General features: G+C 36.9%; 2 protein-coding genes across 2 annotated transcripts; both read right to left on the bottom strand.

Annotated features, from left to right (window-relative positions):
• Positions 1-746: 746 nt before the first annotated feature.
• On the bottom strand, positions 747-7,947 carry LOC127640296 (vesicle-associated membrane protein 8-like). Its single transcript, XM_052122745.1, has 3 exons — positions 7,801-7,947; positions 3,127-3,291; positions 747-2,963 (listed from the first exon to the last, which is right to left on the bottom strand). The coding sequence occupies exons 1-3, from the start codon at positions 7,825-7,827 to the stop codon at positions 2,781-2,783; spliced, it is 375 nt and encodes a 124-aa protein (XP_051978705.1). The 5' UTR covers positions 7,828-7,947; the 3' UTR covers positions 747-2,780.
• A 615-nt stretch (positions 7,948-8,562) lies between these two features.
• On the bottom strand, positions 8,563-22,810 carry LOC127642950 (condensin complex subunit 2-like). The gene is made up of 18 exons (XM_052125418.1): positions 22,698-22,810; positions 22,074-22,290; positions 21,861-21,951; positions 21,111-21,200; positions 20,892-21,009; positions 20,589-20,737; positions 19,326-19,515; positions 16,835-16,914; positions 16,391-16,593; positions 15,920-16,065; positions 15,409-15,515; positions 14,311-14,430; positions 14,017-14,124; positions 13,796-13,930; positions 13,544-13,654; positions 9,429-9,505; positions 9,215-9,290; positions 8,563-8,928 (listed from the first exon to the last, which is right to left on the bottom strand). Exons 2-18 carry the CDS (start codon positions 22,283-22,285, stop codon positions 8,869-8,871), a joined length of 2,073 nt encoding a protein of 690 aa, XP_051981378.1. The 5' UTR covers positions 22,286-22,290; positions 22,698-22,810; the 3' UTR covers positions 8,563-8,868.
• Positions 22,811-24,500: the final 1,690 nt, after the last annotated feature.

Raw genomic sequence — 24,500 nt, 5'->3', positions numbered from 1 at the left:
GATTAAGCTGATTAAAGGAATAGTTCACACAAAAATGAAAATGATCTCATCATTCTTTCTTTCTTCTGCTGAACACTAATAAAGACTTTTAGCTTAAAATCTTGGCTCTGTAGATCCATTCAATGCAAGTGAATGGTGGCCAGAACTTGGAAGCCCCAAAAAGAACAAAAAGGCAGGTAATATGATCGGTGTGGGTTAGAAACAGATCAATAATTAAGTCCTTTATACTATCAATCTCCACTTTAGATCAGCACCAACCAGTAGGTGGTGATATGCACAGAGAATGTGAAATGCCAAAAAAAAAGAAAAGAAGGAAGAATGTGGAAGTGAAAGTGAAAGAGGAGATTTACAGTAAAAATGACTTAAATATTAATCTGTTTCTAAATACCATACCTATCATGTCGCCTCTGAAGATATAGATTTTAACATCTGAAGTTGTATGGATTGCTTTGATGTGATTTTTTTTTTTAGCTTTACTTACACTAGCTGATATAGTCTTCTAAAATCTTTGTTTGTTTTTTGCAGAAGAAAGAAATACATACATATCTGAGATTTTATGAGGGTGAGTAAATTATGCTAGAATCATCATTTTTGGGCAAACTCTTCCTTTCAGCTTTCCTATTTCATTTCCACTATTTGCCATTCTGTATTGTGTGCCATGAGAGCTACTGCTGTCCCTGTGAGCAGTGCTGGGGTTCCAAACAATGGGTACACAAAGGATACACTATGGCAGTATGTATGCTCTTTCCATTTTATTTTGTTTTCATGTTGGTCAACAATTCACTCTAGTTATCAGCTGTTGTTTAATCTCTTTTTTGCCAAGCATATACATTGAAATCAATTACAATATACTGGTGCGTTTTTCATGGATATTGTGCACAAAATTATTCTCAAGATATTTCTAGGTCAAGACAGGCCAGGTATGTTCGTCAGACATCACCTAACAATCAGCCATTGAGGTCTTAGAATATCTTCAAATATTTACATGCTAGAAATATTTGGTTGGAGTCCTTGACAGACAAATGTACCTCTTCTCTGATAAATACATTTATCCCTCTCTAGAGATATTGTAAGGGTAGAAGCAGGAAGCTAAAATAGTAGCAACCTGTGCTGTACATTTTTTTTATTAAAATGTAAAGAGTTGGGATGATCAGTTGAACTCAAAAACATTACAAACTAATTCGTTTTAATGACAGATCAAATGTTTATTTACGAATCATTGCATTCCTAAAATATTACAGGTCTTTCCCCTCCTCTAATAAGGATTCATATTCAATGCACTTTAATGATTTAAAATGATTGTTTTTAGTAGATAAGTACCTCTATATTGCAAATTTATTACATTTATTGTTCATAATAATAAAGGTGACTAACGCATACAATACTATGGGAAGATTTTAAATAAAACACATATTGTTACATATGAAGTTCATTGAAGCTAAAAGAAACAACACGAGATTTGGGTTTACAAACGTTCAAGCCAATTTCAACAAACACACAAAGCCAACACTTTGACCTCTCCAAAATGGTGTGTGTACAATACCAATAAGACTAAAAATAAGATCAGCCAACAAGACCATAGCTGTTTGTAACAGAAACTATTTAAGACTGAAAATGTTGAGTGGTGCAGATTATATACATCCAGAGGTTATATTCACTGGCCAAGTTCTGAATAGAGTTAGCACTTTTTAACTTAACTGCAAAGTGGACACTACAGCACAGGCTCTAAAATATTCCTCCTTGCTTTATTCTCTGTGCAGGGTAAAGTCTCAGGTTTCAAAAAGGACCCATTGAGCAAGGCCAAACTTTGGCCCACATTTTGATGCAGTACACTCAAATTTCAATTACAGTACTACTGACTGCATGTTATGGATTCAGTGCAGTGATATATTTTCAGCAAAGACAATAAGCACATCTATAAAAATAAAAAATGTAAAAGACAGAAGCAAGACTATGTGACCGTGTTCAGGTGCTCTTGTACCATAAACTTTTTGGAGGAAAATCTGTGTCTCTGTTTTGGAGCTGGGGACTATTCTACAGACACTATCAATGTTCAGTAATGATTTGATGAGAAAGGAAACCTCCAAAGAAAACCTCCAAACATCTTACAATTTTATAATTTGCTTAAGGGAAAGAGTTTGTTTCGAGTAATGCAAACTTTTTCCCCAACATTTCAAAAACACATGCTTGTTTGACCTTTCATAAATGACATACATAATTGTAGAGAGAACAAAATCACAGTTACCCATTAAATACAAAATATAGATTCTTGAAGATCTGAAAGTATTCTATAATTCTATAATCTAATCTAACAGTCTTAAATATACTTCATAATTCAGTTGACAGAACTTTTACCCATTACCTTCTCTAATTCAATGCCAGCATACAGTACATGGTTATTTTAAGGCCACCTTCAGTATGTAAGAACTGAACAATATTGCATTTAATATTAAATAGGCTTTAGATAATCATAAAGACAGCAGAAGTGGCCATTAGAATTATATTTTGGGAGGTGAGAAGTATGTAAAGACAATAGATGGTATTGTGTCTATAGACTATTTAAAACCTTCCACTTAAAGGTTTTGAAGCCTTCATAATGGAAGCTCTGCCACCTTATTAAAAGGTGCCAAGACACCATTGGGTATGAAGATATAGGAGCAAAATGTGCAAATTAAAGTGTGTGTGAGAGTTTATGACTGTGTTGGTATGTGGGCATATTTCCATGTGTGTGTGTATGTGTGTGTGTGTGTGTATGAGAGAGGTTGTAACTGATGAAAACCCTAAGGTGGTGCCCCAGTGACAGGTTTGGATGCAGGTGAACTGGTTGGAATCACACCAGTAGCAAGGAATATGACAATCAGGACAATGATTATGACAATCACAATAATAACCACAATTATCTTCACATTCTTCCACCAGTAAGCACGAGCAACCTTCTGAGAGGTCTGCTTGAAGTTCTGGGCCTAAGAAGGACGACAAAAAAGACCATTAGCATGTGACATAGACCGGGACTTCAGCTGCTACCATCATACTACAACAACAATATAATTAAGGATGATTACAGTGTGGCAGCCTTATGGCTGTAATATAGGGCAAGAATCATAATCTTTGAACAGAAAGACACACCCCAGCCTGCAGGTCTTCAGATTTGCCCATTAGATCGTCCAGTCTTTCTCCACGGGCCAGGATCCGGTCAACATTCTGGGTCATAATATCCTTTACCCCATCAACTTGAGACTGTAGATGTTTAACCCGATCCACCTCCAGTGCAGCTTCCACATCTTTCTGCTCCTGGAATCAGATTAATTATAAATCAAAATGTGATCAAAATGGCACAGAGCATAAAAAGAGGGTTTAGCAACTAACCTAGTTTGTTGTCAAATAGAGAATCTGTAGGCAACAAAAATCTAAACACTAAGATTTGATCTCATTATGGTAAAGTGGTGAAAACATTTGTAAAAAAAATGTTATGCACATGTCTTTCAAGTCAACATCTGGCTTATAAATAGAAGTTATAGCAAATAGCAAGGTTTAAAATTACTTTTTGTTCACCAGTTATCAAAAGAGTAATATTATGTCTATTAAACCTACAATAATAGAACCGGTTTTATGACTTTTGATACATGCATATCACAGTTACATTTAAACTTCATTCTAATACTGTAGATAGAAGACCATTTGTGATATAATAATTCATATAAAGATTACAATAATTGCTGTAATACAGGAATACCAAAAGAATGAAAAACACTTCATTTCATCTTAAAGGAATATTCCATGTTCAATACAAGTTACCCTCTTAAACTCCATGGGAAGGTGCTATATGGCAAGCTATTTTATACTATTATATATATAAAAGTCCTTCACACAGTGCTTAAATAGACTAGTCGTATACAAAATAAAAGCTCTCATTCTCAGGAAGGTGACTGTACAGTGTATTTTGTTGCCATAATACCACAGTTTGAATTATTTTCAAAAATATTACAAAGTGAAATGTTATTTTGGTAAGGCATAAAATGCAAATGTCTCTATTCTGTACTGACCACTGATCTGTAAGCCCCAAATCTTACCTTGGGTTGTTAGCTTTAAAATAAGTAAAACACATTACTTGTTTGTGAGCTTGCTTGGGTGAATAATCCAATTTTGAACTAAATAAGAAGTTCGGTAGAAAAGTATGATAAAAAATCAGCAGCAAATAGGATCTCATCTATTGAAGATGAAACATCATTGTAACATATTGTAAAGCTAGGATTCTCTGTTTTCCAATTACAACTAGAATGTTTTTTTATCATAAAATTATGATAATAACATATACAATGTTATTTATTAATTATTGCAATTATATTTATTATTTAGGGGGTTATTTAATTAGATGTTTTTTATGAAATCCACTGTATTTGTGAACAGAGAGCTTTTAAATTTGAGTGTGAAAATGTCCAGGCGGCTGCCAAAAAATCCTGCAGAGTTTAAGCTCAATCAGGAGCATTTGTGTATATGTCCCTCCTTTCCTTTAATTAAAAAAGAAGCAAAAATCAAGGCTACAGTGAGTCACTTACAATGCAAGTGAATGTGGCCCATTTTTGCAGGGTTTAAAAGGCAGAAATTTGAAGCTTATAATTTTTAAAAGCAAAAAAGTTCAGAACAAAAGTTCAAAAAACACTATCCATCAAATCTATTACTTGAGCTGTAAAGTTGTAAAGTCATTTTGGGGTTTTATAACGTTTGTTGACATTACATTGTCATGGCTATAACTTCATACAAAAAAGGTTAGTGAGTGATTTTATCACACTAAAATCATGTTTGCATGCATATCATGTCTTGTGGCTATACTTTTAAAACAGTGAGTATTTTAATGTTCAAAATTTGGCCCCTTCACTTCCATTGTAAGTGATTCAATGTACCTAGATTTTTGCTTTTGTTTAAGAAAAGGAGGGGCAAGTCAAAATACATTGTGGTAACCAACATTATGCCACAAATGCAGTTGATTGAGCTTAACTTGTTTTGAACCTGGAATATTTCATTAACAAAAGAACTACAAGGCAATAATTGATGTCCTGCCATGATCAGATATCTTTCATGAAAAACAGCACTCAGTAACACCTTTAGATGCTGATGATTAGATGTGAGATCTAATGTGTTACAGCGCTGTGAAAAACTATTTGCCCCATCTTGATTTCTTATGTTTTTGTGTATCTCATACTAAATTGTTTAAAAAATTCTAACAAAATATAACATAAAACAACAAAAAGTTATCCAATACCAACTGGGCATGTGTGAAAAAAAATTGCTCCCTTAAGTTACTAAATCCTCAAATCTATGAAATTGTATTCATAATAGGGTTCAGCTGGACTAAACACACACCAGGCCTGATTACTGCCAGCTCTGTTCAATCAAATCAACCACTTTTTCAGAATCATGAAGTTGGCTAAAAGGTCTCACCCAGTAGCACACTATGCCAAGGCTGAAAGAAATTCCAGAAATGATGAGGAAAAATGTGATAGAAATACATCAGTCTGGGAAGGGTTACAAAGCCATTTCAAAGGCTCTGGGACTCCAAAGAACCACAGAGAGAGCCATTATCTCCAAATGGAAAAAAAAAAACTTGGCATAGTACTGTAGTGAACCGTCCCAGAGGTGGCCAACATTTACTTAAATATTGATCTGTTTCTCACCCACACCTATCATATCTCTTATGAAGACATTGATTTATATTTATGCATTTGGCAGACACTTTTATCCAAAGTGACTTACAGTGCAATTATTACAGGGCCAATCCCCCCCAGAGCAACCTGGAGTTAAGTGCCTTGCTCAAGGACACAATGGTGGTGGCTGTGAGGTTCGAACCAGTGACCTTCTGACTTACAGTTATGCGCATTAGCCCTCTAGGCCACCACCACCCACTGGAGTCACATGGATTAGGCTACTTTTATGCTGATTTATGTGATTTCTGGAGCTTAAATAATGTTGGCATCCATTCAATTGCATTCAATGGACAAAAAGATTTGAGAAGATATTCTTCTAAAAATCTTAATTTGTGTTCTACAGATGGAAGAAATTCATACACATCTGGGATGGCATAAGGGTGACTAAATAATGAGAGAATTTAAATTTTTGTGTGAATTATTCTTTTAAAGCCTGATGTGGCCACTATAACAAACAATTGCTCTAAAGCTTCTATTGTGCGGGACATGACGCACCAAGTGAACCAGCTTTTTTGGTGTTTTTTTTTTTTTTTTTTTTTGCATTCCTTACATTTGGTTGCAGTTGTTGCTGCTAAAGGTGGCAAAACCAGCTATTACGTCTGGCAGTTATTTTTCACATAGGTGATATAGATGTTGGATATAATTTTTTTTATTATTATTGAAGCAAAAAAGTTATATTTGAAAACTATTTTGTGTTTACTCTGGTTGCCCTTGTTTTATGTTATATCTCGTTTGAAGATCTAAAAGGAGGCAAATACATTCACTGCATTGTATATTGACAAAACAGTGTAACTGGAATCAGCTTAAACAGCTTTACCAGATTCAGGCATCAAAAACACCAGTAATACTGGTGAGACCCAATAATACCCTTTTTTCCCCATTTAGATATTCAAGATTAAAATGTATAGAAGTAGATTTTACATGTTACTTCTTCGAGCCCTCTTGTGCTGCTGATACTTCATAAACAAAAGGTGTTACCAGGAGACCAAGAGCAATGGTGCATCACTACCTGTCCTACCCTTTCCATTTTGTGTTGGTGTCACGAGGTCTGCAGAATGGGAGAAAGCTATTATATAACATTGGATACGCCTGAAGTACCACAATTGTGGCAAAATGCTGACAATATAATGCGATGACAAAACCTAATTTAGAAAAAATATATGATATTCATTCCAGTATTTGTGCTTTGAATGTCCCAAGTTAAGTGCTTAATTACTATTCTATTATAAAACGCCCATCACTGTAGTAAGTACAACAGCCTTGAACCTGATCTTCATTCTTGTTTGTAAAATCAAGGCCAAATAGCTTTTTTCATGTTTTCATAAACACAATCCCACATAGAAACGGAACACAGTCTGAAAACTTAAGTTTTTGACTACTCTATACTGTTAATCCCCTTAAACCACACGCACAGCAGAAAAATAAGAGATGTCTATATGTTATATGGTGTCGTGTGCTGTTGAAACGATGCCAGGTTAACAAACAAACGTTTGCTGCCAGATCAACCTCATTTTAAGTGACCAAGCAACAGGAGGATCTCACACATCTGGTTAATTTCAACAGTCAATGGACCTGTGATGTGCTCGGCACATTAGCCAAATGCCGTTTACAATTATATGCAAACAATATCTTAAACAATGGTTCAAATATGACGGAGGTTAAGTCTTGCAAATCGGTTCGGTTCACAGTTCAAGGTAAATTCAATCCATCTGTGTAAACAAAACTTTACAATAAAGTTTAAATGCAAATTGATGACGTCTGGTTATGAAAACTAGTATCTACACATTTGCTTAAAATTAGTAACCAAACAAACTACTCAGTTATCTCACAACAGGAACTTTAAGCCCAACTTGAAAAACGAGCTTTTAGCCCTGTTGTGCGTGCGTCAACACGCATCACAACCCGTGAAACTAAAATAAAAACATATACACCAACTCTGGTTAAGATTCTTCAACAAAACAAATCAATTACAAAATAACACGGGTAAATCGATTAATTGAGTTTACGCAGCAAGTTAGTGCACTTTTAAATAAAACAAAGAGAGGTAAGAACACTTGAAGCACCTGTTGACGGATACATGGTTAAGTTTATCACTTACCGTACTATTGGGATCACCCAAACCCATGATTTGATGTCTTTTATTTAAATCTACAACAAACAGCCTTGATGTCTGTAACCGTTTCTTTCAATGACCATCAGCTATGCACCGTGCCAACACTTCCTGGTCTGTATTTTCCCCTCTTCCTTCACCAGTGAAAGAATTGGCTTTTGGCCACCTCCCATAGCATCCTCAAGACGGCGCTAGATTCATGACGCGCACACACGCACCTGTCAGGCAGGTGGTAGGGCAACATTGTGATCTTCAGGTATGAGAAAATTGTCCTACGGCGAGACACGCCAATGAGTCACTTTGACGCTTTCTAAAACAGGACTACTGGTGTAACACACTAACATTAAATAAACGACATTAACTGTGCATTTACGTAATTTAACACTTGAAACTGCCTACGTTGTTTGTAACATCATGAAAAGTTTGAACTGCTTTCTTGACATGCCCAACATTGTGACTGAACAATTAAACAGTGAAGTACGAAACCAAAATGTATCTTCTGCCACTGTACCATTTGGTTCCACCAAAATGCCTTGGGCACTGCAGGTATTCAAATTGAGCATAATACTATTCCCAAATGATATCATCCTCTACACATGAAAACCAAACATTATACTTTGCTACATACACAACTACAAACAATTTCTTTCATAACTATTTTTAAAATCTGATGTAGAATTTACATCCAAAAATGACAGTTATAGAATGTATTAGAAGTTTAATAAATCATTTTAAAAAAATGACATTGACAACAGCAATTTCATGTTACTTTAAGGATAGAGAAACAACCATGTCTGCTAAAACAATTTATCACAACAGGGACATTTTCTAAAGAAAACAATCTCACTATTTATGCATGTTATCCTATGTATTTTCATGGTACATGCTTCCAACATTTTTCAATTAAACTTAAAATTTCAGCTTCTTTTACAACATTTTTAACATGATCCTGAACATTTTTAGGTCTTACCATAAGCAGTTTAAATGTCATGTAGAAAAAAAAAAAAACATTTGATACAAATATGATATTTTTGTAAAAATGATTTGTAGCAGTTTTCAGTGGCCTTGTTTTATGACGATATCGGTCATGCCGTCAATCTTGTGCAGCTCCAAGTTCTGTTGATGGAATGAACAGCTTTTAGATTTACAACAATCTATGCCAGATACATTATAATTGCGTTTATGAGAGCACAAATACATTAAAACAGGTTTCTGCACGTAATCTACAACACAGTTGATGCATACTAGCTAAGCTAGCTAAGAACAAGTATTTAAACAACTCATAACATTTTAATATTAAATCAACATAAAAACCAAAAAAAATTTTTTTTAATTAAACCAATTGATAGTGGTTTTGGGAATATCATTATACGTAGCAGACATTTAAACTCAAAGTACCCACTTTCTCATTAGCCAGGTGCAAAAGGGCAACAAAGGCCAAAGGTACTGAGAGATTGGTAGCCATTGTGGAGGGAAGCCTAGAAAAACAGGAAAGAGAAATGTGTGTGAATGTAAGAAAATAGTCGATCCTTAGACAAGAAGCTTGATGACAGTAGTTCCTCCATGATCAGGGGACACTGAAAAGATGCATAGCACAAAGCTTTGAAAAACTGTACCTTTGTACAAGATTTCTGACAGACTGGCTGAATGATTTTTCACCCGGTACTTCTTTTGTCTCCTCACTCGGCGTGTCCTACAAATAATAAAGCCAGTTAAAAAAATAAAAATAACAACAAGTGCAGAATAACAAAACAATAAAAATACTATTAAAGGCTTAGTTCACCCAAAAAAAACATCATGATTTACTTACCTTTAAGCCATCCCAGATTTGTTTGACTTTCCTTCAGCAGAACTGAAGTGAAGATTTTTATAAGCAGATTTCAGCTAAGTTTGTCCATACAATGATTGAAAATGAGTGCCATCAGTCTGCTGGCTGTTTGATGGTCCAAAAGGCATATTTAGGCAGCATTAAAGTAATTCACATGACTCTCTCGATTAATTATCTTCTGAAGCAAATAGATAGGTTTGGGTAAAAAAAATAAACCAATAATTAAAACTTTATTAACTTTAAATAATTGCTTCCTGCCAGCAGTCGATGCAGTGACGGAAGCACTATGACATGTTCACACGAGAAATAGGTAGCGCGTGCTTTGCACACAACATAGAAACGAACATCAAGTTGGAGTTTGTTCATTTCAAACAGAAATACTGTGCTGGGCAGAAGCAACGATTTAAAGTTAAAAACTTTTTAACTGTCTATTTGTTTCTTACATCAACCTATTGGTATGCTACAGACGACATTAATTGATCGACTGGAGTCATGTTGATTAATTTATGCTGCCTAAATATGCCTTTTGGACCATCAGCCAGCAGCCTGAAAAAACCATTTACATGCATTATATGGTCAAACTGAGCTGAAATCTGCTTATAAAAACCTTTACTTCGGTTCTGCTGAAGAAGGAAAGTCATACACATCTAGGATGGCTTAAAGGCAAGTAAATTATGAGAGGACTTCATTTTTGGGTGAACCAAGCCTTTAAAATGCAAGAAAGGCACCGCGGATTCGATGCAGAGCTCGAATGTGCTGCAGAGCTGATAGTGTTATTGTTACTCTTGTTTGTTTGTCATGTTTTTTGTCACTCTTTCCTGATCAGTTTCACTAGGGATGAACTGCCGAACATTCTGATAATTATTGCCGGTGTTTGATTATACAGAAATTTTATTAGGCATCTTAGTTGGAGGCGCAGCTTCTACAAGTGCCCAAAGAGACGAAAAAGAGGGAAGCTTTATCAACGCGTCTTTAGGACTCTGCTGCAGAGTATTCATCAGGCGAAGGTCCGCTCTCTCACCAACAAAACTCACAAACTGCTCCTGTTCACTCAAACAAATAAAGGCATTTCTAACTACGCTGCTCTGTGTGTAATGGAAACCTGCTGAATGAAGCCATCCCGGAAAGCGCGCTACATCTGCCGGGTTTCGGGCTGATCAGAGCAAATCGCGTTACGGAATCATCGGGGAAAACGAGAGGTGGTGGAACATGCTTTTACATCAACGAAAGATGGTGCACAGATGTAACAGCGTAGATGATGTGCTGTCCTAATATAGAAGTGCTCTTCATCAACTGTAAGCCTTTCTACTCAAGTCGCATTTGTTCCCATACTTGTGACCTTGCGCGACCCTTAGTTTCGGTTGACTGCGAGACTAGCTTTGTTGTGCCAAGTAGCATTAAGGCGTGTCCAGCGCCAGGTAAGATATTTAAACCGTTAGATTCATAGTCATTTAGGAGAAGCGATCTATCTACAGGAGTCTGCAGTTGTAAGTGTGTTTTTTTTTTTATTGATTTACATTCTTACATAGTGGTATAAATTGTTAGATCTGTGCTGTTTGTTTGTGGTCTTGAACTCACGTCGCTTAAATGTGTGTTGTGGTGTGTGTGTAAGATATTGAACGCTGCTAGATTTAGAGTTGGTTATCCTGTGCGAGTCCACCAAGCAAGGACACCGACAAGGTGCCACTCACCATTACACTTAAGTAAATTTTACTTTTATCTCTTCATTTATTTTCCTTTTACATACTAACTTGTCTTCTTCACGAATAACACATGCCTTCAAGCATATCCCTGTTATCTGTTATAGACTCGTTCTCAGTGGGACTCTGGAACTGCCAGTCTGCTGTGAACAAAGCTGACTTCAATCCAACCTTTGCCACACATTCCACCCTCAACATCAAGGCACTGACGGAGACATGGATACGTCCAGAGGATACAGCAACACCTGCAACTCTCTCCAAAAACGTCTTCTCTCATACCCCTCAACATACCGGTAGGGGTGGGGGAACAGGTTTGCTCATTCATAACAACTGGACTTTTCACCACAGTCTTCACTATGTAACAATACATCTTTTGAATTCCATGCCATTACTACAATACAACCCACAAAAACACATGTTGTCGTCGTCGTCGTCGTCATCATCTAATCGCCCTCCAGGTCAGCTTTCAAACTTTCTTATGGAATTGGATATCCTGCTGTCCTACTTGCCATGGATGGTAGGCCACTTGTGGTTGTTTGTGATTTTAACATACACCAAGACAAGCCACAGGCCACTGAACTGAATACTCTTCTGGCCTCATTTGACTTGGAAAGACTACACACCACAGCAACTCACAGATCAGGCAACCAGCTGGACCTCATTTTTACACGTAACTGTACCAACTAAAATTCTTGTAACACTTTTACATGTCTCCGATCACTACTTTGTTCAATTCAACTTGACTCTCCCATCTACATTAAAACAGACTCCACCCTTTGTTTCCTTTCATCATAACCTCTCTTTCACCCTCTCGCCTTTCCACTGCTGTCTCTTCCTCTCTTCCTACAATACATTTATTTTCCACGCTTGATGTAAACACTGCCACAGACACACTTAGTTCTACTTTAGCTCTTCCTCTCCTCTAGGCCAGCACGTACTACACCACCCAGCCCCTGGCTGTCTGACATCCTTTGTGAACATCGGACTGACCTCAGGGCAGCTGAGAGTAGATGGCGGAAATCTAAAGATCCAGCAGATCTAGGTAAGTATCAGCTTCTGCTTGCAACTTTTTCAGATAACGTTAAATCTGCAAAAAACTCCTATTACCAGATCAAGATCAACAGCACCACAGACACTCACAGCTTGTTTAGAACATTCAAACACTTATCTGCCCTCTCCCTCCACCACCTGACAGCAGATGTCTTATTAATAAGATTACAACCATCAGCAATACACACTCAGCACCACACCCTGTCAAACACCTATCTCCTGTATGCAAGTATTCTGTCTCTATGTTCTCTCCTCTGACTTACACTGAGGTCTCTAAACTCCTCCTCTCCAACCACCCCACCACCCGTTCCCTTGACCCCATTACTTCTCACCTTCTCCAGACCATCTCTCCGTCCATCCTACCTGGACTTACACAAATAATAAACACGTCTCTACTTAGAGGAACTTTTCCCACTACATTTAAGCAGGCTCGAGTACCCCGCTGCTGAAGAATCCCGCCCTTGCCATTTGCATTGATCGCCTCAGCACATTACCGTATGAATAGCGCCCTCTGCCCGTGGGTGTGATCACGGAGCCAGGAGAAATCATACATTGCTTTGTTTCATACCATTAACAACATTGCAGGAGAATAATTGTTTTACTTAAAAGTAGACATTTTAAGCTTTCTTTAGACATATGTTTCTTGTGATAAGTTTTCGCGGAGTTTCAGTTCATTATTGGGACGCGTTTCAAACATATGCTCGCGAACCCAGAGACTGCTGACAACTCACCTTTTTATTTTCTTTATTTTACAAAAGCACAATATTTTTTTGTTATTGTGAGTGTACACAAATAAAAGTAGACCCTTTATAGGCTCTAATGATGTCTTACACTTATCTGTATGCCCAAAAATGACTTTTGTTGTTTCCGCTGTAATGTAGTGCCGGTGCGTCCGTCGACCCCAGAGGGTTAATGAGGTCAGAAATACAGTTTGCCTGTAGTGTTAGTATAGTAGGGCCTGGTGAAATGTCCATATCAGTGATAGTCATAAAAATATAAGATTTAAGAATGATATGAAAGGGCTGAGTATAGGATAGTCAAAAAGATCCAAAACAACATACAATATTTGTGAAAACAGTCCTGCTGTATAATAGTTGATGGATTAAGAGTGCATTAATGAATGTAATGCTGCCCAAGACAGAATATGGCAAACCTTGGCTGTTTTTTCTGGACTGTCTGTTAGAAAACTCCACATAGTGGTCTTCAGCTTCTTCATGTCCATCTTTTTGGCCATTTTGGCATAGTTTATTTCAATAACGTTAACCTAAATGACAGGATAAAAGTAATGGAGTTATACTCTAATGTCTTCAAACAAATTTTCTGAGAGTTAATAAATAACCAATCCCTGCTGCATGATCAATCAGTACATGTATAGTGTTTTCCAACATCTATTCTCTCATCTTACCTTGTAAGGCTCAGGAACAAGACAGTCCTCTCCATATGAAGAGATGCCATCTGTGCCAACAGAGAAAGGGTTTGGTCTGTCTGTCTGAGAGTCATCAGATCCTGCAAAGCCATCAACATCCTCACTGTCTCCTTCCTATTCACAGAGAGCTAGGCATTAACAACCACTCCATCCAAGCATTACACAGACCATGACTCCATGTAACAGTGGTGTTGGTTTACCTGAAGACCAGGACAGAAGTTGGCAGTGTCATTGGCATTGTTGTAGTCGTACTCTTCTATGTTTTCACCCAGCTCTCCTGATAATCTCTTCTTGCACTCTGCACTGAGCTGAATGTGACAAACAAAAACATAGTGCTCAGCATCAGGCATTATTGCAACATAGACAGACTAAACATAGTGCAAGACAGCATTAGAAGAATAACAGTCATGTAATGTTTGGCACAACTGGTATAATGAGGTGTACATTGCAATGCAATATGTTGTTACAGAATGAAAAATTAAATGTTAATTTACTGTGTTGGAGGGTTTGAGGCTGAGTTGTGACAGGTTACTGGGTGGATATTCGAAGTCTGCTGGAAGTGTGGTTTTCTTATTGGTGCTATTTAGAGCAGATTTACTAATAGTAGTCGCTGCCTGGAAAAAACAATAATATCACTGTCAAAATAATCTGTTACTTGCTTTTACAAGCTTTTTAGTTAAAGGAATTACATGTAATTTGCTTAAATACATTTTGCACACACACACACACCAAATACAACATTGCAAATAAATATTAACTATAGAACTTTTCCATTTCTTAATATTTTATTAATTTCCCTGAAATTTGCAGGTTTTCCATGTCTGTAGGAAGCCGGTCACCAGGGTCATGGGAAAATAAATTGACAACATGCACAAAAAAATTTAAAATAATATATATATATATATAAAATTCACAATTGGTGCAGCTAAATTGTTGATTAATAAAATTAAACAATCAAAAGTCAATTCTTAAAAGAATAGTTCAACAACATTTTTAATTCTCTCATCATTTACCCGCCCTCATGCCATTCCAGGTGTTTATGACTTTCTTCAGCAGAACACAAATATAATGAAAGTGAATGGTGATCAGACCTTTGTAGCTCCAAAAATCACATAAAAGAAACAGAAGTAATCCATTAGATTCCAGAGTTTAAATCCATATCTTCAGAAGCGATATAATGGGTGAGAAACAGACCAAGAAATCTCCACTTTCACTTTTACATTTGAAAGTCGCATGTGGTGCCTGTTAAGTTTCACTTTCACATCTGAAAGTGAAAGTTGAAGTGGAGATTTAGAGTAAAAAAGGACTTCAATATTGTTCTGTTCCTCACCCACAACTATTATATTGCTTCTGAAGATATGGTTTTTGGTCACCATTCACTTGCATTGTATGAACCTAAACAGCAGAGATATTCTTCTTAAAATCTTTGTTTTTGTTCTGCAGAGGAAATTCATACACATCTGGAATGGCATGAGGGTGTGTAAATTCTGAGAATTTTTATGTTTGTGTGAACTATTCCTTTAATTTATTTCAAACATGTCTGGAAGTAATTTAGGGTAAACTGCATAGAATAACAGTAAACAGGAACTTACTCTAGTTGTTTTAAAGTAATTATGAAAGTGGATATCTTCTTTAAAATCAATAACCAGGGGATTCTTTGGTGCCCGCTTCCGATGTTCTTTGTCTGGTTTGTGATCTTCTACATAGAGATATTAGATTAAATACAGATATTGGGTGAAAAATGGCACAACCACTGATACAACACAATGAAAAACAATTAAATATTTAGTTATATAGAGTCTAGTGGTTCTCAACCTTTTGACTCCAAGGTCCCCCAATGCCCAAGACAACATTATCAGTTGTTGAAGATAGTTGTTTAATTAAAATAAAGTTTACAGATTGCATGTTGTATCTTGATTTTTAGCCTTTGTAGTGTAGCAAATTCATCTTGAGGCCCTCTTGGAAGTGGGCTGAGGCCTCCTTATTAGTCCCGGCCCCCTGGTTGAAATCCACTGCTATAGACATCACTACTACCGACCAGCTCTTAATTATTGTTACATTATATTTACAGTTAATTTAATTCTAGGCTAAACCATGACTTACGTTTATGTCCAGGTTTGAAGAGCCAATATCCAGGTCCGATCCAGGTGGCCATGGTCCTGGGACTGAAGTACGAGTACTCTCTGGGTTGATCAGACAACTGTAGACACATGGTGGTAATATCCACCTCACCAATAGGAATTACACCTCTGAACACAATAGACACACACCTCACCATGAATGGACATACAAACACGCCACAGAAGTAATCTTGTCGCAATCAACATGGCTTGTAGAATTGTTCTGCATGAGCAGAGACAGAATAAAGCACAACATGAAATACATCAATTCACGGTCAGGCTTAGAATAGGTTTGCTGGTCTTTAGGGTCATGCCTAACTGAATAAAGATATTGTTCTGAACAGAATTGAACCATGAATATAAAACCAAAACTATTTAATTTACAATAAAATAGATGGTTTACATAGCAACAATTAGAAAACACTTTGATGCAATATATTTCCTAAGTACTAACCGTCCTCTCTCAGGGCTCTTTGAACAAGCTTCTTTATGTTCCTTATACTCCTCACAGTCTCCTTGCCTGCCTTCATCCATATCTGCATCAAAATTATCCCCAAAGTCTGGACCCTCATCAACATCAGGTTCAATGTCAGCATTAACATCGAATGCATGCTCTCCCTGCTTCATCTTCTCAAGAAGCTGGTTGAGGTTTGTGGCCTACATTGAAAATTTGTGACAAAAGAGCAGATCAAATTACCAAATGAGGTGGGCTGGGTAAACGTTGTACACTATAAAATTTCAAATGATATTTAAATGTTGAATTTATAACAACAGATTAACTCGTAACTTCACACTGCTTTTAAACAAAGGCCTATTTTTAAAAATCAACATAAACACAATTTATAACATTTCTTCACTCTCAGAGGGCTAAAAAAAAAAGCCATTAAGAGGGTCTCACTTTCTCAGGAGTCCATCTAGTGAAAGAGAAATCCTCTAAGGATGGACAGATTGGCTTATCCTCCAGTGTCTTCAGATGACCTTAGAGAATCAGTGATATGATTTATTGCACTCAGGTACTCAAAATGATCAGTATGGTTGTAATAAGATTCTCAATGCATGCAGAAATCTTTACACTATAATAGAGAAACTTTCTCTTTGAACCCAAGAGTAGACTAAAGGCCTGTTCACACAGTAAATTTTTTCAGTATGAATGGTCATTCCGAACAAGCTTTTGTACAGTAACTATTGATTATGATGGCGAGATTTACACTGCATCCAACAAATCGTCCGCCGACAATCCAAAGGTTTTGTCTATGGAGAGTGTTCAGATTATTTTTCTTCAGACTGCGATGAAAACTGACTGCCCAATGAGATAAGAGGTTTTTTTTTTTGTCACTGCAGCTGCTCAAACTAGCGTGTTGGTGTTCGCCAATTAAAAAAATTACTTAAAAATAAATTGTTGGAGTGTATGAACTCTTTGTACTGCAAACATAACCCGGTCTGTTTTTGAAGGTCTGCTGTTTAATGTTTTTTTTTTTTTTTTTTTTGTGTCTTTATATACATTATTTAATATGTACATGACTGTGCCTGATATTCTCACAGCATTAAAAATAGCGAGGTTCAGCAATTCGTTTTCACTAAGCTCGTAATAAAATCCCTGAAAAGGACTATTTATATGCTATATTTTACTGTGCACAAAGGAATTGCAGAACCACACTGCTATTTTTATTGCAAGTGTAATATAACAAAGCAATGCAACAAGAACATATTTTTAAAAGACAAGAGCCAGGGTATTGTTTTATATTATTTATCATATTCATAATATACCTGTTATTCTTAATGTACATTATTCCACATGTATTTAAATCCCTGTACCTTCTGTTATATTATCCAGGCTTTATAAAAAGAGAAGGTGGCTTCAGGTGTCTGTTTGTAATATACTTGTAGCAAAACACATGTGCAAATAAACATGCAACAGCGCTCTTTAATCATCTCACATAAAAAACACAGAATATACAGTATACTTCTCAAAATGCATCAACACAATGAAAAGAACATAATAAAACTGTTACACCAAATTAAGTAAATAAGTGCTTTAACAGCATTAAATATATGAATCTCGAGCATTGGCAGCTGAAGGGTGAGGGTTTATAGAACAGCAACAGTGCCACCTACTGTACAGGGGTGAACATTTTTAGTTTCTTTTTTTACAGACTGTGTGAATAGACCTTCCGTTGGAAGTTTATTAGGGATGCACCGAAATTTCGGCCGCCAAAAATTGGCACTTTCGGTTTTTGGCCGAAAGAGAAAAAAGGCCGAAATTATGAGCCGAAAATATATACCTGCTCGCCCCGCCCCTCAGTGCTCAGATTTCACTCTGGATCGATCTAGCCCTTATCACAGCGCTACCCAATAAAGGCCGATCATGTCAGCGGTGTGGAAATTCTTCAAAGTTTCTGATAAAGACATCAAATTTGCGATCTGCAGTGTTTGTTCAGCAGAGGGGGTACGGTGACGAAAAACTTTTCCACGACAGGTTTGATACACCACCTAAAAACACGACATCCAATTCATTACACAGAGTACAGCAAGAGATTCTTCAGGAAAGTGCCACAACTAGCGCAGCTACACCACAACTTGAGACGTATCTAGCTGAACTACCCATTGCCAGAAGCGACAATCCCCTTGACTACTGGCGCATAAACAAATACCGCTTTCCTTTGCTTGCGCAGATTGCACACAGGTATTTATCTGCCCAAGCACCAGCACAGAGAGTGAGAGACTGTTCAGTGCAGAATCTCGTGTTCTTGATGAGCTTTCTGACAAGAGTAACCTGTCACTTGTACATAAATAGAAAGCGGTCCAATTTGATGTGTATAGCAATTACATTACACTTGTTCTTCACTTGAGGATACATCTGTCGTTTACAGTTGAGGTTGGATTTAGTTCAATTACTGTTGTTTTGCACAATAATTTTCACTTAAAGTAGACATACGTTTACATAAACAGAATAGAGCACTGATCTACATATATAATTATATATTATAGCTATATTATACATTTTTACAGAACTGAATGAAGAATATTTAATATTGTTTTAATATATTTTTTGTCCAATTTTGGTGAGTTACTTTCAATAAAAGTGTGATTATTTTATTGGTTTGTAGTTTTTCAATTCAGATTAATTAAATTCATGAAATTAATGAAAAAGTATAATATGAATACAATTATACACAACATATATTTTTTAAAATAGGTAAAAAAATTAAAATAAAAAAAAAAAAGTATATTTCGGTTTTCGGCCAAGTGCATCCTGGATTTCGGTTTCGGCCCAGAATTTTAATTTCGGTGCATCCCTACAGTTTATCTTGCAAAATCATCACGGATTTGGTGTGAACAAGCCTTAACCCCTGACTTAGAACTGAGTATGATGTGAAAAGCCAGTTTACCTGTTAACGGTGAGGCAGGAACGTGCTGAGGGGGGATCTGTACAGCAGGAGGCTGTGACTTCAGCAAGGTCATATGTGAAGGAAATCGCAGCTCACAGCAACTGTCCTCACTGAACAACACAGAGAGGAACACTCCTGCTGTACTGTTCTCATCGAAGGAAGCAGCCATGCGCTGGAACATGGGGTCCACCTGCACAGAGGATGCTTTAAGTCTTCCTGTAGGTTTTTATACTGCCTTCACAAATGCATAATGGGTCAAAATATCACAAGTTCAAAGACAGGTTTTTTCCTGCATAGAGAATTACTAGGCCAATTACTACATCAAATTTCGTAGGTGGGAAACACTAACAAACACTGCTCTCAGTGGATTGTCATTTGTAACTACAAATTTCAGCAATAATAATAAAATAATTCTGTTGTCAAATAGTCGCTTGATGTAATTTAACATAACTTCAGATCCTATAAAGATGACACGCAAGACGAGCACTGCAGCTCGGTTGTATGATAGAAACACAGATCACAGCTTGGCGATATATCTTTATTTCATCCTTAATTAAAGTTAAAATAATATGGGTTGCGTGACATGTAAATAAGCACAAACTCCAAAACTGTCATTCTCTGTGCAGTCAGAGCTACCTCAACCAGTCGCGTAAGAGACCCAATCTGAGCAGGGTGTCAAGACCAGAAGAGATTTAAAGTTCTGCCGGCTGATACGCACTCTAACACGGAGAGGCTCGTCTCTCACCCTCACTGTCTGAATCTTGCAACCTGTTGCTTCATTGATGAGATTAATCTTATGTGGAAAAATAACACTAAAATGACAACAATAAAATGTGTGTGTGTGTGTGTGTGAATATATATATATATATATATTTTTTTTGGATAAACAAGATTGACAAATGCTTACCAATAATACTCTTATGGCTAAAATGTAAATATGACTAAAATGTCAACAGTTTTCATTGACTAAAACTACATTAAAAAGCCCAGACTTTGTCAACTAAAACTTGACTAAAAATAAAAATAGGATAAGGTTGACTAAATATGATAAAAACTAAAAAAGGACATTTGACACAGGATTAAGTCAAAGACTAAAGCTGACAAAATTAACACTAGTATTCAGTTGCCAGGTCATTAGTAGTGTATTAATGCAAAGCCAACGTTTACCTGCTTTAACGTCACTTTTGTGCTCCTCCTCCTCATTTTGAGCCAGGAAAAACCCTAAAATATATCACATTTCAGTCACACTCAGGTATTACTCACCTCACACTTCATCTCAGATTCAGAGAGATTGATGTTACTGAGGTTCTGCTCCACTGTTTTCTTTGGAGGTCTTTTCTTAGTCTGTTTTGCAGCCACCTGTTCTCCCTGACAGCCCTCTGCTAGCTCTCCCTCCTCATCACCATCTTGACCTGAAATGAGATGAGTTGAGAAACATTATTAGTATTAATGTGCTCATCCACCATGAAGACCACGACCACCTAGCTCTCTGAACAATCCAACCAACACAATGAAGACATCATGACATATCACTACACTTGTGACTTGCCTTAGATTACTACTCACTCTCTTTTGGTTTGGTCTCTGATCCCAAGCCTCCAAGAACTCTGTAAGCATCAGCGTGAACTGCATCCACCCTCACTGCATAGATTTTTGTGCTGGCGTCCAGGGTTCCTGCTGCCACCTAAATGAACACAAACTGATTTAGAACTCAATATTATGATATTCAAAAGTGAAAGTAACCTTTTTGAAGTGGTGGTAAACAAAGATTCTGTAAGAATATACCTTGAAGTTGAGCTCAGAGTCTTTCTGCTTGAGAATATCTGCCATATAATCAATGAGGTGCAGGCCAAATGCATTCTTTGTGGTAATTTTCTGCAGAGAAATGTTGATAAGGACTATTGCATTTCAGACCCATGCAGACCCAGAAAAATGCAGTAAAATGCACCTTGAAGGAATATTCAGGGTTCAATAAAAGTTAGCTCAATCAAAAGCATGTGTGGCATAATATCAATTACCACTTTCCCCTCCTTCACTTTAAAAAAAGCAAAAATCTGGGTTGCAGTGAGGCACTTACAATGGAAGTGAATGGGCCAATCTGCAAACTTTATAATACTGTTTTAAATGTATAGCCATAAGACATAAACAGTATGTGTGCTACATGATTTTAGTTTGATAAAATAACTTACAAACCTTATCTGTGTAAAGTTATAGCCAATTTAAACACTTCGTTACCATGACAATGTAGTCAACAAATACCCAAACTCTAAAATGACGATTTAAAAATGTTACAGCTCAAATAATATAAAGGTTTTAACAGAATATTTTATGTGTCCTTTTATAAAATGACAAGTTTAAACCCTCCAACAGTCCCCATTCACTTCCATTGTAAGTCCTTCACTGCAACCCAGATTTTTGCTTTTGTTCTTTAATGAAAAGGAGGGACGAGTCTAAATAAAATTCGTGGTAATCAACATTATGCCACAAATTCTGTGGATTGAGCATAACTTGTATTGAACCCGTAACTTTACTCACATTTTCAGTTGAGAGCTTGATGCAGGTCGAGTAATGTTCAGATATCTGTGCAGATGACAGTTTAGGTACTGCGGCAGGGGTGGCTGCAGAACTATGGTAAAAACAAAATAAGATTATACTATTTGTGTATTGATCTAATTTTCATACCATATAATATACAGTATATGTGTGTATTTCCCTTTTAGATAAATTTTTCGCAGCTGAATGACTTACCTGTGGCTACCGGCTTCGTTAATGGAAGAATCGTTTACTCCGTGAAGGTCAATGACTTTGGACCTGCGTCTTTGTCTTCTCTCTTGTTCATCATCGTTGCCCTGAATATTGTCCAGGAGAGGTGTGCTAGTTGCTGACAGAGCCGCTTTTTGTCCCACTGCTGGAGAGGACCATTGCCGTGGCCGGGATGTCGGGGTGCTGAATGCGCTCATGGCGACTGTAAACAGAAAATTAGGAAACGGAGACAATATGCCCGTGTTTACGAATTGCAGTGAGCTAAATGGTACACATTATTTCCAGTTTAACTACTAAGCCGGACACTTTGAAAAGTAAACAACGTCAAGTGACGGTTATTGCACTGAGTCAAATGATCAAACGAATAGGTAATAAGCATATAATAAAACAGTAGTTTATAACCAAGCAATCTAAAAACGAAAATTCAAACATACAAATATTGAGGACCTTTTTTTCAGTCTGACGTACACGGATTCAATTTGGCAAAACTATTGCTAGCTAACGGCTAACACGCTTCTGAAAAGGCAACAGTTCGAATTATAAACTGTGAATTTAAAACAAGCCTTAAAGAGGTTCAGATGAAGCACAAACAACGAAAGATGAAATTACCTTCTGAAAACCGAGGATTTATACGCAGTATATGTCCTTTAACTAATCCACTCCGTATCTCTCTGTTTTATTCAGAAGACCATTTGAAAATTAGCGCCGAACGGTTACACTCGTCATCAGTGATGTCATACGCAAAGACGTAAAGGTCCACCTCTTTTTTATTTCCTTTATTGTATGTAATCTTTTTTATATTTTGTATTTTATTATAATTAATTAACGTTTTAAATCAAATGTATTTAAATGTATTTCTGAGTATATTTTAATTAAATAAAAGAAATCATACAAAATATTGTTACAATGAGAATTCCAAACTATCTACCTTTGAAATAGGCAATTTAGACGCCCTTTTCTTTCTTTCTAAAACCATAGGTGTAATTATGGAATTCGATTGTGAGTATATGTGTAGCCTCCCGCTAAGCTCTGCATTTAAAAACGGTAAGATAGGATGGACTAAAGCAAGAGGATTTTTTTTTTTTTTTTGTGGTCCACTAGATGGCCGTAAAGTTTAAGAAATTGTCAGCACATGCAGTTTCGGACTATCAGTAGAAAGCCAGTCTCGCATAATCTCTACATTATTGTACTTTCAAAGCAGTGCTCTCTGCTTTGAAAGAGCCACTCCGCTGGCTGTTTTGCTCTTGTCATTTATGTCATCTCGTTACACTGTAGAAAACGGCACTTGTATTGTTTCATAGACATTTAAAAAGAAGAACGTCTTCCTGTCAAAACAGTAGCCTAATAATGATTATTGGTGCATTAAACACTTACTGCAGTCACCACACGGGTTTCATTTAAAGGAATATCCCAGGTTCAATACAAGTTAAGCTCAATCGACAGTAACTGTGGCATAATATTCATTACCACAAAAATGAATTTTGACTTGCCCCCCTTTTCTTATAAAAATTTGTTTTTTTTGGGTTACAGTGCCTAGATGGGAGTCCTACCGGGGGAAACTAAGGTTGCTGCTGGAAGAGGCGTTAGAGGCCAGCAGGGGTTGCGCACCATGTGATCTGTGTGGGTCCTAACGCCCCAGTATAGTGACAGGGACACTATACTGTAAAAAAAGATCTGTGGTCATTAAAATCCCAGGACACTTCTCGAAATGAGTAGGGTTGTAACCCAGGTGTCCTGGCCAAATTCCCCCCATTGACCCTTCTCAATCATGGCCTCCTAATAATCCCCATCCATTAATTGACTCTATAAGTCTCCTCTATACTCTCCACCAACATGACACATCAACATTTAACCCTTAAACCTACCCCTAAACCTAACATTCACAGAAACATTTTAGCATTTTAAAAGTTTCATAAAAACATAATTTAGTTTGTTTAATAAGCCATTTTCCTCGTGGGGACTGGTGGCTGGGCTCCACAAGGTAGGTGATCTCAGGTTTTACTATCCTTGTGGGTACATTTGGTCCCCACAATGTAGTACACACATTTACACACACACACACACACACACACACACACACACACACACACACACACACACACACACACACACACACACACACACACACACACACGTTGGGTTTCCATGTTTTATGGGGACTTTACATAGACATAGTGGTTTTTATATTGTACAAACTATATATTCTATCCCCTACCCCTAAACCTAACCCACACAGAAAACTTTCTGCATTTAAACATTTTCAAAAAACATAATTTATAAGCTGTTTTCCTCATGGGGACCAACAAAATGTCCCCACAACATCAATATTTTTGGGTTTTACTATCCTTATGGGGACATTTGGTCTCCACAAAGTGATAAATACATGCTTACACACACACACACACATACATG

This window comes from Xyrauchen texanus, chromosome 4 (genome assembly GCF_025860055.1).
Source record: "Xyrauchen texanus isolate HMW12.3.18 chromosome 4, RBS_HiC_50CHRs, whole genome shotgun sequence".
In the NCBI taxonomy this organism is placed as follows: Eukaryota; Metazoa; Chordata; class Actinopteri; order Cypriniformes; family Catostomidae; genus Xyrauchen; species Xyrauchen texanus.
Note: the sequence above shows the minus strand (reverse complement) of the source record. Positions and strands in the feature narration are given on the sequence as shown.

Excerpts from the sequence above, each read along its gene's own strand:
- LOC127642950 (XM_052125418.1), bottom strand. The coding sequence starts at position 22,285 with ATGAGCGCATTCAGCACCCCGACATCCCGGCCACGGCAATGGTCCTCT. Across the intron at positions 16,066-16,390 it reads AAGAGCCCTGAGAGAGGACG|AGGTGTAATTCCTATTGGTG; the intron begins GTTAGTACTTAG and ends TATTGTGTTCAG. Across the intron at positions 9,291-9,428 it reads GTCAGAAATCTTGTACAAAG|GCTTCCCTCCACAATGGCTA; the intron begins GTACAGTTTTTC and ends CTGTTTTTCTAG.
- LOC127640296 (XM_052122745.1), bottom strand. The coding sequence starts at position 7,827 with ATGGGTTTGGGTGATCCCAATAGTACG. Across the intron at positions 3,292-7,800 it reads TGGGTGATCCCAATAGTACG|GAGCAGAAAGATGTGGAAGC; the intron begins GTAAGTGATAAA and ends ATCTGATTCCAG. Across the intron at positions 2,964-3,126 it reads CTGAAGACCTGCAGGCTGGG|GCCCAGAACTTCAAGCAGAC; the intron begins GTGTGTCTTTCT and ends CGTCCTTCTTAG.